Source organism: Myotis yumanensis, unplaced genomic scaffold, assembly GCF_028538775.1.
Source record: "Myotis yumanensis isolate MYYU_CA2020_CCGP unplaced genomic scaffold, mMyoYum1.0.hap1 SCAF_10, whole genome shotgun sequence".
Classification (NCBI taxonomy): Eukaryota; Metazoa; Chordata; class Mammalia; order Chiroptera; family Vespertilionidae; genus Myotis; species Myotis yumanensis.
In genome coordinates this window covers 24055254-24071745 of record NW_027223761.1, presented here as the reverse complement: position 1 = coordinate 24071745, position 16492 = coordinate 24055254, and the positions used below count along the sequence as shown (strand labels likewise).

The following is a 16492-nucleotide window of genomic DNA, read 5'->3' as shown; positions in this document are numbered from 1 at the left end:
CTCAATGCAAGAACTGCCCCCTGGTGCTCAGTGCACTCCTACAGGGTGGGCGCCGTTCAGCCAGAAGCCAGGCTCATGGCTGGCGAGCGCAGCAGCAGTGGCAGGAGCCTCTCCTGAGGAGTCCCAGACTTCGAGAGGGCACAGGCCAGGCTGAGGGGACCCCCCGCCCCGCCCAGTGCACGAATTTGGCGCACCAGGCCTCTAGTCCATAATAAAGCTACATAATCATTTGGCTTTAACAGGACTAGAAGCTGTAAGAAATACTATCTAACCTATGCATTTAGAATTCTTAAAAGTACTGAATCAACTGAATTGCACTTTCTTAAAAAATGCAACTACTTTAGATGGTCACTATGATGAAATCTTTTACAAAGTGAATCAGTATCTCCCCAATTCCTTGGTTATGTAAATCTAGATCTATAAAGTTTGCTCTGAATATAAGTTTATGCTTTGGAAATATTAAATATTTTCACCAATTTAAAAAAAAAGAAAGAAAAAACTCTAATACTTCTTATCCACTATATCTTTAACCAGGTAAAATTTATATTTCTGTTTTACATCATCTCATTTCTAAATATTCTGGATAGAATCTTCTCAAAGCTGCAAAGTAAAGAAAGAGCTAAGAAGTAGGAAAGTACATAGATGAAAAAATTTTTTGTATGTGTGAAAATTACAATCCACAAATTTGGCTTCATTTATTTTAAATTCAACTTTTAAGAGCAATAGTCTAGTGCAGTGGTCGGCAAACTGTGGCTCGCGAGCCACATGAGGCTCTTTGGCCCCTTGAGTGTGGCTCTTCCACAAAATACCACGTGTGGGACGCATGTACAGTGCGATTGAAACTTTGTGGCCCATGTGCAGAAGTTGATATTTTGCGGAAGAGCCACACTCAAGGGGCAAAAGAGCCGCATGTGGCTCGCCAGCCGCAGTTTGCCGACCACTAGTCTAGTGGCTTTTTACCTGGAAAACAGCATGAGAACGAGAAGATGTGGCATTCATATCAGTAGGATGTTGTGTCCTGTTTTTGTTCCCGTTATCCAACAAGTGTAAAATTTCTTCTGAGGACTTGGGCTAGAGAAGTTTAAAAATATATACAAATTAGCCATCTGAGTTTAAATTTTTTAATACATGTTCAACAAGCAAGAAGAATTTTAAAGATTAAAAAAAGTGAGAAAAAGCTTTCTATAATTTAAATCCTATTAAATATTGACTGTATATCATTTGCTTTGTACATTGGTGTTACATGAGGAATAAAAGATAAAGCCTTGTCTTCTGAGCAGATAAAATATAAATGTATTAAAGAAAGTAATACATGATATAAATGTTCAAGAGTATTTTTAAAAGAAAAGCTCTTTTAATTATTTCGAGGAAAACAAAATAAAACTGAAGATACACCATGTTTATTTTAAGTTTGTACTTCATTATTTTTCTTATTTTTCAAGCACAATGAAGAATAAGTAAATGGCTAAATAACCAAACTTGCTATTTGAACAGAGGAAAAGTTTATAAACATACCTGATGTAAAGTCAATCCCTGAACAACGACCCCTTTTTGGGCATCTTCCCTGACAGCAAGTGGCCCTGAATTTACTAAGAGGTCACGAATCTGTTCATTATATACCTTAAAATAAAAATAAAAATAACTGCTTTAACATTGATCTTAAAACAATAGTGATAACATCACAAACAGGCATACATTGCTGATTTAAGTGTATGTTACAATTTTATCTTAAAGACAAATAGCAGCTCATTTAGTTCATCTCATTCCTTCTATCTCATGTTGCTATTAGTATTCTACCATCTGAGGAAACAGAAGACTTTAACCACATAGAGTTTAACTAAATAGGCTTGAAATTTAAATTTAAAGGTGGAGTCATTATATGCTCATCCCGTAATTGCTAACTTGATGATTTCAGTGAAAGAGAAATAAGATTGCTGGAATTGCCTTTACCAATTTCCTGGAAATATACAGGACACATGGTCTTGGGAAATTCTAGTGGATATGAAATGTAAGTTATATGGAGGTGGCATGGTTCTCACTGAAGACATTTATTATTTCATGATGCCCAAGTAGACCAAACTTTTAAAAATTTTACAGCTCAAAAGTTAAAGAAAACTCATACTAAAGGATGGATAGTGTTTTATTCCATTTATCCTTCAATTATATTAATTTAACATGCAATTTTTATGATAATTCCATAATGGAAACCCCTACCCCCATTTGAATAATGAAGGAACTAAGACCCTAAAAGGTTAAGCGATTTGTCCATGTCCACGAAGGTAACAGCAGAGGAGACTGAAGGCCAAATATCCTCACTCTACTACATGGTATTGAATACACATCTGTACTTTATGTCTCTGGTATATATATTTTTTTTTTAGTAATTTTTATCTTTTTAAGTAATGCATATAAATAATTTTATTGACCCAATTTTATGAATTTACTAATGGTACTAAGTTTTCTAGTTCCTACCTAATGTCAACTACCACTGATATTTCCATGTTCTTAGAAATAGACCATAGTGACAATTCATTGCTAGTAAAATTTTTAACAATGAATGATAACCATTTTTAAATGTAATAAACTCTTTAAAGTAGTAAAATATTCAAGAGCTACATTTTTGGCTCTTATTTTTCTGAAGTAGCAGTCACTTTTCTAGTGCTTTCCCTTACCCACTTAAATCATAGAAAAAACGCAATTAGAACAATCATTCTCAAGCTAGTCTATGCTTCAGAACCACCTGGGAGCTTTTTAAAAACATAGATGCCTCGGCCACAATCCAGACCTATTAAATTAAAATGTCCAGGGGGTGAGGTCCAGGCATGGCTATTTTTAAAAAGCTCCATAGCCAATTCTGGTATACAGCCCAAGAGGAAAACCATTAGATTAGACATTGCCTTCCCAATAAAATGAAAGTAGATTAAAAGAAAGAAAAAATGATTAAAAACATTAAAAAAAACTTTAAAATTCTCCCAGTTATGAAGGGATCTAAAAAAGAAATAACCAATACTGCCATGCTCTTTTCTAATTATGTTCAGAACAATTGTTTTCCATACTTAACTATCAGAAGTGAGTTTTATTTCTCTTTTATCTTCAAGTCCTATAGACTAAGATGAAAATTTTTAGCAACATACATAATCTTAATGAATTTTTGAAATGTAGGAGCTTAATTATAAGGTATCAATAAAAGAGCTGTAACGAGTAGAATTTTTTCTGACACCACAAATGAATAGGCAGTAAAATCAGGAATTTATGTTTCTGTACTGGTTTCTGAAACACTATCTAAATTCAAAGTTAGAATGCCTGGCACTTAGTTATGATGTGTTAGTTATGAATGTCAGCTATTAGTAGAAGGATAGGTGGCCTACAGAAATGATGGGGCATGTCAGAAGGACCTAGGAGACAGCACAAAAGAGCCTTGATTGGCACAATTTCAGCATATAAATAATTACAGAAAGAGGTTATAAACTATTGAATTATGTTAACAATTTGATGAGTTCACACCGATACAATAAAGGAAAGAGAAGCTCTCTTTACAGTAGACAGCCAATGAATAAATGTAGAAGAAATGAAGGAATTTAAAATCATAATCATCTAACATCATAATAATTGACTCAAGCATGAATCATCAGTGGATGAAAGTTTGAGTAAGAAGGTATTTACATATTCTCCCTACAAGGTACTTTTTAATTACAAAAGTTAAAGTAGTCTTGACAATGCAGAAACTTTGCAGACACCAGCATGATGAAATTGATCAAAGTTAACATAGCTAGTAATGGGACTAACTAAACACATAAGCCTCTTGAGATGATGTCATAAGAACACAAAGTCACTTGTGTGGTATTTCTGCCAGTGCATAACCCAAATCTAATTGTGACAAACCAAACTAAGAGTTTTATGACAGCAAAAGCATAAAAAAAAATCCAGATTAAGGAGACTAAAGAGTTAGGACAACTGAATGCAACTAAGGATCTTAGATTTTCTTTTCTAATAAAGGGCATTATTAGAATCAATAGCAAACTCTTATTAAGGTCTATGGATTAGGTAACAGTATATCATTATTAATTTCCTGATAACTCTTCAGTGGTTATTTAAGGAAACTTCTAGAAGTCTGTAACTTCAGCAGTTTAGAAAAAAGAAACAGCTACACACACATAAAGAGAGAGAAAACAAAGGTGGTCAAATGTTAACAATATGGGGAATCTGGGTGAAGGGTATCTGGAAGTTTTTTGTACTAATCTTGCTACTTTCATGCAAGTCAGATATGCCAAATAAAATACGGGAAAAAGAGAAAGATGCATCACAGGCACTTAAAAATGGTGTTATATATTCATGAGAAAATTCCTATATGACAGAATAATTTAAATGGACCATGGAACTTCTTAAAGAAAGAGTTCTCAATACTATTGATTAATCTAAAGAATGCTATTGCCAACTTACCTCCAGATAAGAAACTGCGGTACTACATATTTTCTCTTCTTTAATCTCATCCATGGATTTATAAAGGTCTAACAAGGTCAGATACATCACTCCAGGTTCAGTAGCTGATCCTAGCATCGTGTGGGTCTTCCCAGCTCCAGTGGCACCATATGCAAGTACTGGGTTTTTATGAAAAGGGATCAAAGCGCTCTGTTATGACATATACCATTACTATAGCCCCTGTCTAGTGGATAGTTCCATCTGGATATGCTCAACAGTAACTTTAAACCAACAGATAGACACAAAATTAATTTATAGTCTTATCCTTAAAACCTGCAATGTTCGCAAAAATGGACTCTTACTCCTATATTCCCTATTCTGATTAATGGTACCACCAACCAACCACCTGGCTCCCCTCTCCCCGACCCCAACACTTGTTCTCAATCTTCTACAGCAAACTTATACATTTTAAGTAATCAATTATGTCTCCCTATTAGTCTCAATCTTCTTCCATCCCATAGAATTTGTGCAGTTACTTTTATGAAAAATGAAATTTGAATATGTTAAAGCTGTGTAATAGTTCCACAGTCCTACAGGAGGAAATTCAAATTCTTCACCTTGGAATACTATTAGGCATTCTAAGAGAGGGTGTCTGGTTACCGCTCTAGCCTATTTCTCCCTTGCTGTGGTCTAGGTACACTAGATTATTTGAAGTTCTCCTCAAGTGCTGCTCTCTTTCTACTCCACTGCCTTTGTCCTGGAAAGTTCCTCTATTTAATCCAACTAGAAAACTTTCATCTGTTCTAAATATTCAGCACAAATGTCACTTTCCTGTGCCTTCCCCGACAGTCCTAGGCAGAAACGTCTACTCCCTTATTTGAGCCCTCAGTATATGCCACACAACTTTCTATTCCAGCACATATCACAGTGTATTTCCAACTCTGAGTTCTGCCAAGGCAGAGGCCCGATATCCTTCATACTTAACAAGCCACCTGGCACAAAGCAGGTATTCGATACAAGTTGGCTGAGTGAATGAGTTCTAGATTGAAATCATTTATAAAATTCATTTTAAAATTTAAAACAACAAAAAAATGATGTTGTCTTACGCAAATTACTTGGTTTTCAAGATTCTATCCAGTAACACATAAAAGTGATGTTTTTTTCAAATGCAAGAAAAAGTCCACATATGGCAAATACCCATCACAATATTAATGCAAAACCAAAAGTTCACATATGTCAAATACCATCACAATATTAATGCAAAAAAAGTCCACATATGGCAAATACCCACCATAAGATTGAGTTAAGGCAATAATTCCTCATATTATTACTGGTGAGAATATTTTTATAAGTTAAATTTCTCTGCTAAGCTAAATGTTAAACTACAAAAGTACTTTTCAGAAGAATGAATTAAAGTGATGTATGTTTCATTTTGTTCTATTTTATGTAAGACCATAGTATATCAAGAAGTCTTAAGATAGCTAGATAAGAATATAAAGTTAAAGCCAAGAAGAAACCAAAGATTCAGTTGGTAGATTTTTGTTTATTTGATGTCAAAAAAATCAAAAATCTCTAGAGACAATATGGAATTCCATGAATGAAGAAAAGAATATATGCTAAAATTCAGAATCATAGCAATATAATCAATAAACCACATTCCTTTCTTGCTGGACCAAGAGGATAAGTCTTCTGTAATAAAACTGAATGAGTCAGTGAGAGACAGTAAATTATGTTATAGTTTTGGGGCATCTTAAAGAAAATGCCATAAACTGTGGTAATTCCAAAAGTATGATATGAATAGTGGTATTAAGTGCCCTGTAAGCATAGAGAAATAGCTGGCCTATTGGACATATCTCTTTCTAGGAAATCAAGATGGCCATTTTGAAAGGAAAATTATTATAGGTCTATCAAGGGCACTAGACATTATTTTTTGGCTGAAGATATGCTAACAAAGCACTTGAAATCCAATTAACATGGGCTTTTAACATTTTTACTTCAAGATATTGTAAAAAAAAAAAAGGTGCTATAAAGAAAATGCCAAGTGTTCAAAAAAATGTCTGACTATTCCACAGGGATAGATAGTTATAAGGGGTAAGCAGTGAAACTACTATAAACACAAACTGTGAGAAATCTGGCATCAATTATAAGAAGCCTGTGGTTTAATAACAAATTGAAAGGATGATTGTCTATAGGGACCATAGCAAGACCGTGAAAGAGAAAGTTTCACAAATGATATACGTTATATATGATGACTAAATTTCAATAAAGTTTGCATTTACAATGAAAGTCTCCTGAATTCAATAATTTTAGCAAACATGCACCTTAAAATTGGTATTTAGAGGAAAAGGCCAAGTAGATGTTTCTTCTAATGTAAAAACTAAAATCAGACAGGAAAATTAAACCCCAACTGAAGTAATTACCTGTGCAATTATATCCATTCAAAAAACTCCGAAGAATTGGCTTAGTAGTGTGTTCAAAAACTTCTAATTGAGTTGAAGTTTCATCAAAAACAGCATCAAATACAAACTTAAGATCCTTATTTTGTTTCTTTGTAATATCTCGATTTCCAGATTTCTTTCCGCGGAAAAAACTGATTTCTTGTTGTTTGGGATCAAAAACTAGAATATGCTTATCCACAACATGGGCCACTTTATGGAATCCAGCTGCCTTTTCCTTTGTGTTCTCAGGACGCACACGAACAACTACTTTCATGTGGTGACACAGGTCTTCCTCAGTGACAGACATGGTTGGTTATCTTGATTCGTTTATATGAACACCTAAATACCTAAAATTAAAAAGAAACATAATATTAGTTCTACACGCTTGCAAAATGACTGGCATGTAGTATTCATTGAAAAAAGATTTTAAGGCTGCTCCACTCACCTGGTAAATGATACTGGAAATATATAGAGAGTTGCCTGTTGAACAACATGGGTTTATACTGTGTGGGTTCACTTCTTTTCAGGTTTTTAAAAATAAATACTGTAAATGCATTTTCTCTTCCTTGTGATTTTCTTAATAACATTTTTTATCTTACTTTATTATAAGAATATAGTACATAATGCATACAAAATATGTGTTAATTGACCGTTTATATTATTGGTAAGATTTCTAGTCAACAGTGGGCTATTAGTAAAGTTTTGGGAGAGTCAAAAGTTACATGCAAAATAAGTCAGACAGAAGTTAGGAACCATATGCTTTTACTCATATGTGGAACATAAAACTGAAAGCAACCAATGAACAAACAAGAAAAACAAAGAAAAACTCACAGACACAGACAACAATATGGTGGTTACCAGAGGGAAGGGATGGGCTGGGGTAAAGTAAAAGGTAAAGGGGGTCAAATATATAGTGACAGAAGATTTGACTTTGGGAGGTGGGCACATAATGCAATATAAGGATTATGTGTCTCAGAACTGTACACTTGAAACCTATATAAACTTATTAACCAAGTTACCCCAATAAATTAACTTTAAAAAGGAAAAAAGTTATGTGCAAATTTTGAAAGGCATGGGGGGGCGGCGGGTGGGGGACAGTGCCCCAAACCTCTGCTTTGTTCAAAGGTCAAATGTGTGTTTGTGCATGTATGCACACATTTGTTTATTTAACTCCTTGGTTCAAAATCTTCCAACAGTTCTTCATCTTATTCAGAGTACAAGTTAAGTTCATTAATGGCCTACATTTTTCACCTTGTTTTGTTGCTCACTCTATTCCAGCTAACATACCAAGCACCCCATAGGTCTTTCTATTAGCCATTCTCTCTTTTGCCAAGAACATAACTAATTCCTTCACTTCTTTCAAGTACTTGCTCTATTGCTGCTCTCCTAACCTCATTAAAATTGCCAACCTAATTCCTAATCACTCTTATCCTGCTTTATTTTTTTCCAAAGTGCTTACTATCTCCTAATAGATTGTGTGTGTGTGTGTGTTTTAAACTTATTTTTTTACACCTGCAATCATTAATGTACTCTAAATTCACATCATTATAGAACAGTGACTAGGATCTATATTCAGAGCTAGGATCCCTGAATAAAGCATGGGTATACACCATCTCCATCACCTTCATATCTGGGCTTGCTAATTGATATATCCTTGGAATTATTTTTAACCCAATGGGTCTCTGAGACACAGGTAGAGACCAGCCTAGTTGTTTCAATTTCCACTGCCCAGAAGCTTGCAGCCAAGATCACATTTACTAAAAATAGTTCACAAGCCAAGGCTCTGCCTTCATTACCTTGATATAATTCTGAGAGATCCTTTCCTATTCATTCCCATGACCCAAACTAAAATAGTGCTGGAGTCATTGTAAAAAAAAAAAAAAAAAAAAAAATCAAAGCTAGATTTCTGGGTAGCCTCCCAGTAATTGTATATGGTTTAGCTGAAGTGTTTAAGTGTAAGGGTAGGGTCTAATATTTCAGGTAAAGAGATTTATCATGGTTTCACACATACATGCCATTTTTTGCATTGTGACATAATCTAATCACTCTCACTGCTGTGGAGATAAAATACTATAGGGAATACAGATTAGCTAAGTAACTGTAGTAATATAGACAAGAGATGATGTTGTAACTCAGAACAGGGTGGTGGTCAGGTTCTGGATGTATGCTAAAGGTCAAGACAATAGAATTTCCTGATAGAGAGATGTGGGGTATGAGAGAAAATAGATTCAAGAATAACTCCAAAGTTCTTGGCCTGGGGTTGGGAAAAAATGGAATAGCCACTAACTGGGATGATAATAAGAGAGAGTAGAGCAGGTTTTGGAGCAGAAGATCAGTTCAGTTCTAGATATCTTAAATCTGAAAATGCTAATAGGCGCCCAGGTGGAAATGTTGAGGCAGTGGGAAGCCAAGTTAAGAAAGTAAAGCTGCATCAATCAGACCTTCAAACCTCAGAGGGAAGGTAGGGGAGGGTGGGGAAAAGAGGGAGAGATCAACCAAAGGACTTGTATGCATGCATATAGCCTACCAATGGACACAGACACCAGGGGGGTGAGGGCATGAGTGGGGTGGGATGGAGGGGCAATAGGGGGATAAAGACACATATATAATACCTTAATCAATAATAATTTTAAAAAAGTAAAGCTATCCTCAGAGTCTTAATGCCATTTGAAGCTTTTAGAAGTTTTTAAAGCTTCAAAGGGCATTAAGATTTGAAGACCTTAAGGAAGACCTTTAAATCAAGGAGGAAGGAATGATCAATTGTGTTAAATACTGCTAATGTGTTCAATATTTAATAAGAAGTAACCATGGGATTTAGTGAAACAGAGGCCAATGAGAAAAGCAATTTTGGGGGAATGGTGGGACACAAGGCTGAATGGGAGAAGATTCAAAGTGTGAATAAAGAAACTACTACTAGAAACTACTACTGCAAAAGTGAGCAAAGAAATGGTGTGGGTAGAGGGGGAAGAAGGGTTAAAAGAAGAAATTTCATTTGTGTGTGTGTGTTTTTTTTAATGGAAAAATAACAGCAATGAGATAGCTAAAATATGTCATAAAACCATATACTTTTGGAAAGAATTCAAATAAGGCCAAAAGCAATCTAAAAGCAGAAGACAGTGGACACAGCACTCCCATTTTAGGACTCTGTCCTTCTCCAAAAATAGAATGCTAAAGACGAAAGATGGTCATTTGGATTCTAACAGTCAGGTCCCAAGTGAATTACTACTCTGCTCTTTCTGTCTCGCCAAGTCCCACAAAGCACCTATAGCTCATTTCTATGACCTTGGTCAAGTTACTTAACCTCACTGAGTCTCAGGTTTCTCATTTGTGTAAAAGAAAGACTACCTCATAATACTGTTGTAAAGGTTAAAGGACATAACAGGTATTAAGGCATTCAATAAACGTCAATTCTCTTCACTATCTGTCCCCACTCTGCCTCTTGATCCCAAAGATACTGGTCCATCTTTTTAATGATTCCCAATAAGCTTATGACTGGCACTTTGGGTAGGATAATTCTTCCTTGTTTAGAACTGCCCCATGCATTAGAGTATGTTTAGCATTTCTGACCTCTGCCTATTAAAGGCTAGTAGAATCCCACATTTCTTATGATACCCAAAACTAACCTCCATACACATTTCTAAATCTTTTAAAAGTATTCAACAATGCTTTGACTTTAACTGATAAACTTTTTAAAAATGACAGATAATATGTACATGTATGAAATGGTTAACCAAGCATATAAGACATTAGGTGATTATTTCAAAACAGAACTTAGAACCTCAAGGATGGAAGGTAAATCTTGCTAATTAACTAACTAATTAATTCAATAAGTTAATTTTTAGATGTTGGAGCCAGACAGCCTAGTTTAAAATTCCAGCTCTACTACTTACTGGCCATAACTGTGGGCAAGTTACTTAAATGCCTTATGGCTCAGTTTCCTCATTTGTAAAATGGGACTAATAATACCTACTTCAAAGAATTGTTGTGAGGATTAAGCACTTGGAATAATGTCTGACACAGAGTATACCACTGCAAATGTTTGCTACTAACAACATTATTATAATTTACAGTGCAGTGAGGGAAACAGATATTAACAATACAGTGACACAAAAGATAAAGGTTTAACTGTGCCAAGTGTTTTAAAGTGAAGGTGAAAAGTGCTATGTAAAAGTATAATGGGGTACTGATATAGTTAGAAAGCTTCCTAGAGGAAGTGATGAGTTGAGAGCTGAGGGATGGATAATTATTAACTAGGTAAAAAAAAAAAAAAAGCATTTCAAGAAGGAAAACTAATTATGCATTCAGTAAATGTTTACTGAGTGCCTTCTATGTGCTAGGCATTTCTCTGGGCCCTAGGATAAAGAGGGTCAGCAGTGTATGTGTGGGCTCCTATTTTAGGATAGGGCAGTTGAAAGAAGCTTATCTAGTGGGGTGACTTTACTGAAACTCAATAATGAGTGAGAAAGTAAGTGCCTATGGCAAAAATATTTCAGGCAGCAGGTTCAAGAGCTTATGGTAGAAAACATAAGCTCTTGTGCAGTGGACATAACTGGCTGCATGGTCAATTTTCTTAAATTTTGTTTCTTCTAGTTTAGTTTTAGATAATTGTAACTTTTTCTATAGCATCTAAAGAGATGCTCAATTTACCTTTGTTTGCTCAGTACTGATGCAGCAAAAGAGAAGGGAGAAGATTGCATTCAGATATAAAACTGGATTAGGGTGGGGTCAGATTTAGAAGATCTTGAATACAAGGTTATAGCTTAGATTTGATTGAAAATTTAATTAGGAATTATTGAAGATATTTTAGAAGGCAACAGATCTTATTCAAGTAACATTTCAAGGAGAAATTTTGACTATTACCTAAAAGATAGTTTAAGAAGTATGGCAAATGCAAATTTGTTTTAAACTTGTTATAGACTTTAAGAAAGGCATCATCTTAATTTTTAAAGTATCATATTCACCCTAATTTGTCAAAACAAATGAGTGAATATAATTTTCATAATAAAAATACCTAAAGTTAGAAGAAACAAACAAACAAATAACCTAAAGTCAACAAAATCACCAAAATGTAAAAATGTGTCTATGTTTAAATATACTGATGCCTTCAGGGATTGATGAGGTTGCTCTTATACTAATACATGATGCCTGCTTTCTTTTCTAACATGGCTAAGTACAAGAGATGGAGATCTAGTTGATTCTGAATAAGGCACATAAGAAAGCAAATTCCTTAACCATGTTTATTAATTGGCAAAAGAATAAATATTGTTATCTGACAATAATCTGTTGATTCCAAAATACTTTTCAAATGACAGTTCAATTTTGTCATATTTACTAAGTGATATTGATTGAATAGAATCAAAAGAGCAAGCTGATGGGATTTCGTTGTTGGAACTAAAACATTAAGGGAAACACTTCCAATACCCTTGTTCATACAGAAGAAAGGTATTTGTCTAGTCTAGAGAGAAAAGAATATAAAAGAGTAAAAAGGAGCTAATGAAGGGGCTTTTTGTTCCCAATCTATAAAATAAGGTTGCACTATATATCTAAGGTCCTTTTTCTAGCTCTAAAGTTTTATAATTATTGCATATGACAAGATATAACAGCTAATGAAGGTGTATTTTTTTTAATTTTTATATCCCTAACTTCTTGTACTGAACCTAGACACATAAATAAATAGACACAGAATCTAAGAAAGCAATTTACCCATTTAGAGACAAACATACAATATATTTCTCTAACAGAATGAACATATTACAGTAGGGTACAATGATTGGCAATAACAGGCAATTACAATGAGGACCCTGAGGCACAAATTTAAAAAAATGTGCCAAATTTCTTTTCATACAAAATCAGGAAAATGAGATAATGTTTCATGCTAATCAGTGAGAGAGCTTAAAATGTCACTTGACAAGGGTAACATTCAATTTTCTGGGAGTTTCACTTACATGGAACAGCTCATTTCTCTGCTATATTTAATGAAGTGGTGTTAAAAACTAATTCTCTTCAATAATTGCAAGATAATATAAATTGGGTTGAACGGGCAATCCTTAACTTTATCTAACTACCATTCACTCTAGGTAAAGTATAAGCCAATTAAGTTAAAAGATTCACCCCCAATTATACATAAATACAATAATATTTTTAGTTCATTGACTGTATGTACTGATGCTTTCTTCAAAAGCAGTAAGATTACTTTATGAATCTTATGTCATTATCCCTGCTCTAAATTCTTCGATGACTTCCCAACATAAGAATAAAATGTACTCTTTAGCATGTCCTGTAGGTTCTACACCTGTCTACTTAGACCGTTTCTTCAAATGTTCTCTTCCTTGGTTACTCTGCTTCAGTCACACTGTCCTTAGTGTCCCTAAAAAAAATTCCAGTCTTGTCCAGTCTTCATTGCCTTCACACTTTCTCTTCTCTTTGCCTGGAAGGCTCTACCTTTAAATATCTGCAAATCTTAACCCCTCAGTTCATCATTTAGATCTCTCTCTATTCAAATGGCACTTTACAGAAGCTTTCCCTCAAGATCCCATTCAAAATAGTATTTCTGCCCTTGCCTCATCAATCTCTTACCTACTTTATTTATTTTCTTAGCATCTATTCTAGACTAACTGGAAAATAGATGTTTTATTTGATTACATACTTATTGTTTCCTCTCTAGAATGTCAACACTGTGAGAGTATGGTCTTCATTTGTACTCCAGACCCTAGAACAGGGCTTGTCAAATATTTAGGATTCTCAATACATACTTATTGAATAAACGAAAAATAAACGAATGCAGTTTTTTACTGATACATGTGCCAAAAAACAAGTGCAGAATAGTGGACTCGGCACACAATCATTTGTATGTTTAAAAGTTGCATACTGTTTGTGTATGCATGGACTCTGAGGGAGAGAACACAGAAATTGATAATGCCAGCTGCCCCATGGTGAGGAAATATAAAGGTCTGGATGAAAGGCAGGCTTGCTTTCTACTTTATATTCTTTTTTGCTGTTTGAATTTTAAATGCAAAATTTCAAAAACAAAACAAAACAAAAATTATTAAGTTTACCTTAAAGACAACTATCCTTTAATAACAAGTTCTATTTATGAAATACTTTCTATTGAGCTCATATTCTACAGACAGACATTCTAAGCAATTTACATGCTTCTCATTTAATCCCCACAACAATCCTATGATATAGGTATATTATTAACATTCCAATCTTACACAGGAAAAAAACTAGTTAGGGAGAAATTACGTTAACTGGCAAAAGTCACACTATTGGAAGCACAAGACATGGGATTTGAACACAGACTAACTAAATCTAAAACTCAAGAATTTAATTGCCATTCTTCCTGATATCAATACATAATACACAAACTTTCTTACAGAAGTTTAAAAAATATATATTTGCCTACTTTTGATAGAAACCTCAGGGTAGTACAGGAGCTCTTGCATACATGTTGAAATAAAACAAAGTTTATGCTTTCTCTGTGCTTGTTGGATTATCACAGTTTCTATTCTCTCCAAATATACCATGAATTGAGAACTCTTGGATTAGGTCTACACAGTGATATTTAGTAATCATAAACAACAATGACTATTATTTGAAAACACTGTATATATATCAGGCATTATGGTAAACATTTGACATTCACTATCTCATTCAATCCTTAAAATAATCATATATAAGGTAGATTCTATTATTGTCTCCATTTTACAAAAAACAGAGACCTAGTTTTAGAATAAGTAATTCTGCCAAGATGACATAGCTAGTAAGTGAGGAGTCAGAATGTGGATCCAGATCCAAATCCAAAGTCAATGTTCTGAACAACAATGCTCTACTGGAATCGGAACAGAATGCTTTCAAACAATGAAACAGAAACGTTGCATGAATCATCTTGAATGTGGAATGATAGAGTTAACTCAAACCTGAATTAGATTCAGATTCAACAAACAGTTTTTAAGACCAGGAATTATCTTCCACACTATTATTTATTGTCTCTAGGCAACTTAAACCTCTTTTTGGAAATAACTTTAGTGTTAGAACCACTGCTTCTACTAACTTACATGCATCAGGGAACCAATTTCACATGCAGGGAAGGGTGGCACTGACATCTGGGCTATTTTTTCCCTCCTAGTTTTTATAGAGTTGACAGCATAAAAATAATTTCATGTGTACCTTCATCGATTCAGGGTATATTTTTAGTGGGACAAGAGGCACTTTTTTAAAACGAAAATTTCATGTACTTCTAAGTACTTGTTCAAAAACAGAAGAGACATTAATCACTACAGTTAAAGGCAGATAATCTTTGTACTGAAATACAATTATTACAAAATAACAGAAACTTACATAACAAGCCCTATGTAGTCTTTGAATCTTATATTCTCTAGCACCAAAGTTCATTTACTAGTATACCTCCCAAAATTCAAGGTGGCGGAATAACACTACCAACTAAAACCTGTAGAATGCCCAACACATTCTACCTGATTGTTAATAGTTAACCTAAGTTACAGATTATGCAGCAAAATTATTCACGTCAGGTCCAATCTCCTAAACCGTGGTCAGCTTTGACCTCTATGTAATTGAGTGCCTAAAGGAGTCTTGCAGAAACTAAGCACAGACGTTAGAAGGGCCGATTCTCAGAGCTCCATGTCCCTTTCATTTGCAACTTGCCAAGCAGTCTGATCTCTTCCATACCTCATCTGATCCTCAGCAATCCGTTAGGCAGTGCTGGCAGGTCTAATCTTGATGCTCAGGCCTCCAGGCAGGGTCTCCATTGACTTTTGCCCGTCTAACTGCAGAACCTCACGGGAAAAAAGTTTATACATTAGGAAACCAAGGTTCCTCATTTGACAGGGATGCCCAGTCACTTTCACATCTGTGTCTGACACAAAACACTCTGAATTTGGGGTGCGGAGATCACTTTACACTGTCAAAGTGCTGGGCAGAAAGTGCTCTGCCGAAGTCTGGGAAAGGGGCCAGGATGCCCTTTAAAACTTGGACTTCCTCGGAATTTAAGGCAGGAGATCCCAGCCCTTCCTGCGGAGCAGTCGTGGGCTTCCGATCACACAGAGCCAGGCGCTTGGGGGTTCTCCAGTTTCCTCTTCCTTTAGCTTTCTCCCCAGGGATCCTAACCACCCCCGCCCTCACCCTCACCCTCCATTCAACGCTTCCCTGTTTGTAAAACACCAAATGATCAATAAGCCAGCCCACCTGGTCTTCCACGTGTGAGGCGGCGGGACCCTTCCGCGTCCAGCAAGACAGGTCATCGAAGAGCGCGTCCCGAGAACAGCTTTCTCTAGAGTTCCTCTCCCTCGCATCCAGCCCCAAAAAAGGATCCCGCAACTCTTCACTTCCACATCAGCCTCCCGGCGACTCAAACTCAACCTAGAGATTCAAACCCAAGCCAGCTTCCTCAGCGCCCCGTTTCATTGGCTGCCGTCTTCGTGACGCCATCACGTCGGACGTTGCCGCGGCGCGCTGCAGCGGCGCGCTGCCGCTGGGCTCCAAAAGCCTCAGCCGCGCGACTCAGCGGAAGCTGCCTTGACTCGCGTCTCCTCGGCAACGCACGCGGCTGTTTCCGGAGGCGGTGGCCGAGGTGGGCGGGGCCAGGCCGGAACTGCAGGTGGGAGTCAGCCACCTGG

The 16492-nt window shown here is 35.7% G+C and overlaps 1 protein-coding gene across 1 annotated transcript in view; it reads right to left on the bottom strand.

Moving 5' to 3' along the window:
- KIF18A (kinesin family member 18A) overlaps positions 1-16206 on the bottom strand; it is an 80450-nt gene extending 64244 nt beyond the window's left edge. The window contains exons 1-6 of the mRNA XM_070426621.1: positions 16062-16206; positions 15546-15652; positions 6840-7204; positions 4441-4598; positions 1516-1620; positions 961-1071 (exon numbers count right to left, since the gene is read on the bottom strand). Of these exons, the coding sequence (XP_070282722.1) occupies positions 961-1071; positions 1516-1620; positions 4441-4598; positions 6840-7164 (699 nt within the window). The 5' untranslated portion in view covers positions 7165-7204; positions 15546-15652; positions 16062-16206. The remainder of the gene's footprint in view (positions 1-960; positions 1072-1515; positions 1621-4440; positions 4599-6839; positions 7205-15545; positions 15653-16061) is intronic.
- Between the last annotated feature and the right edge of the window lie 286 nt (positions 16207-16492).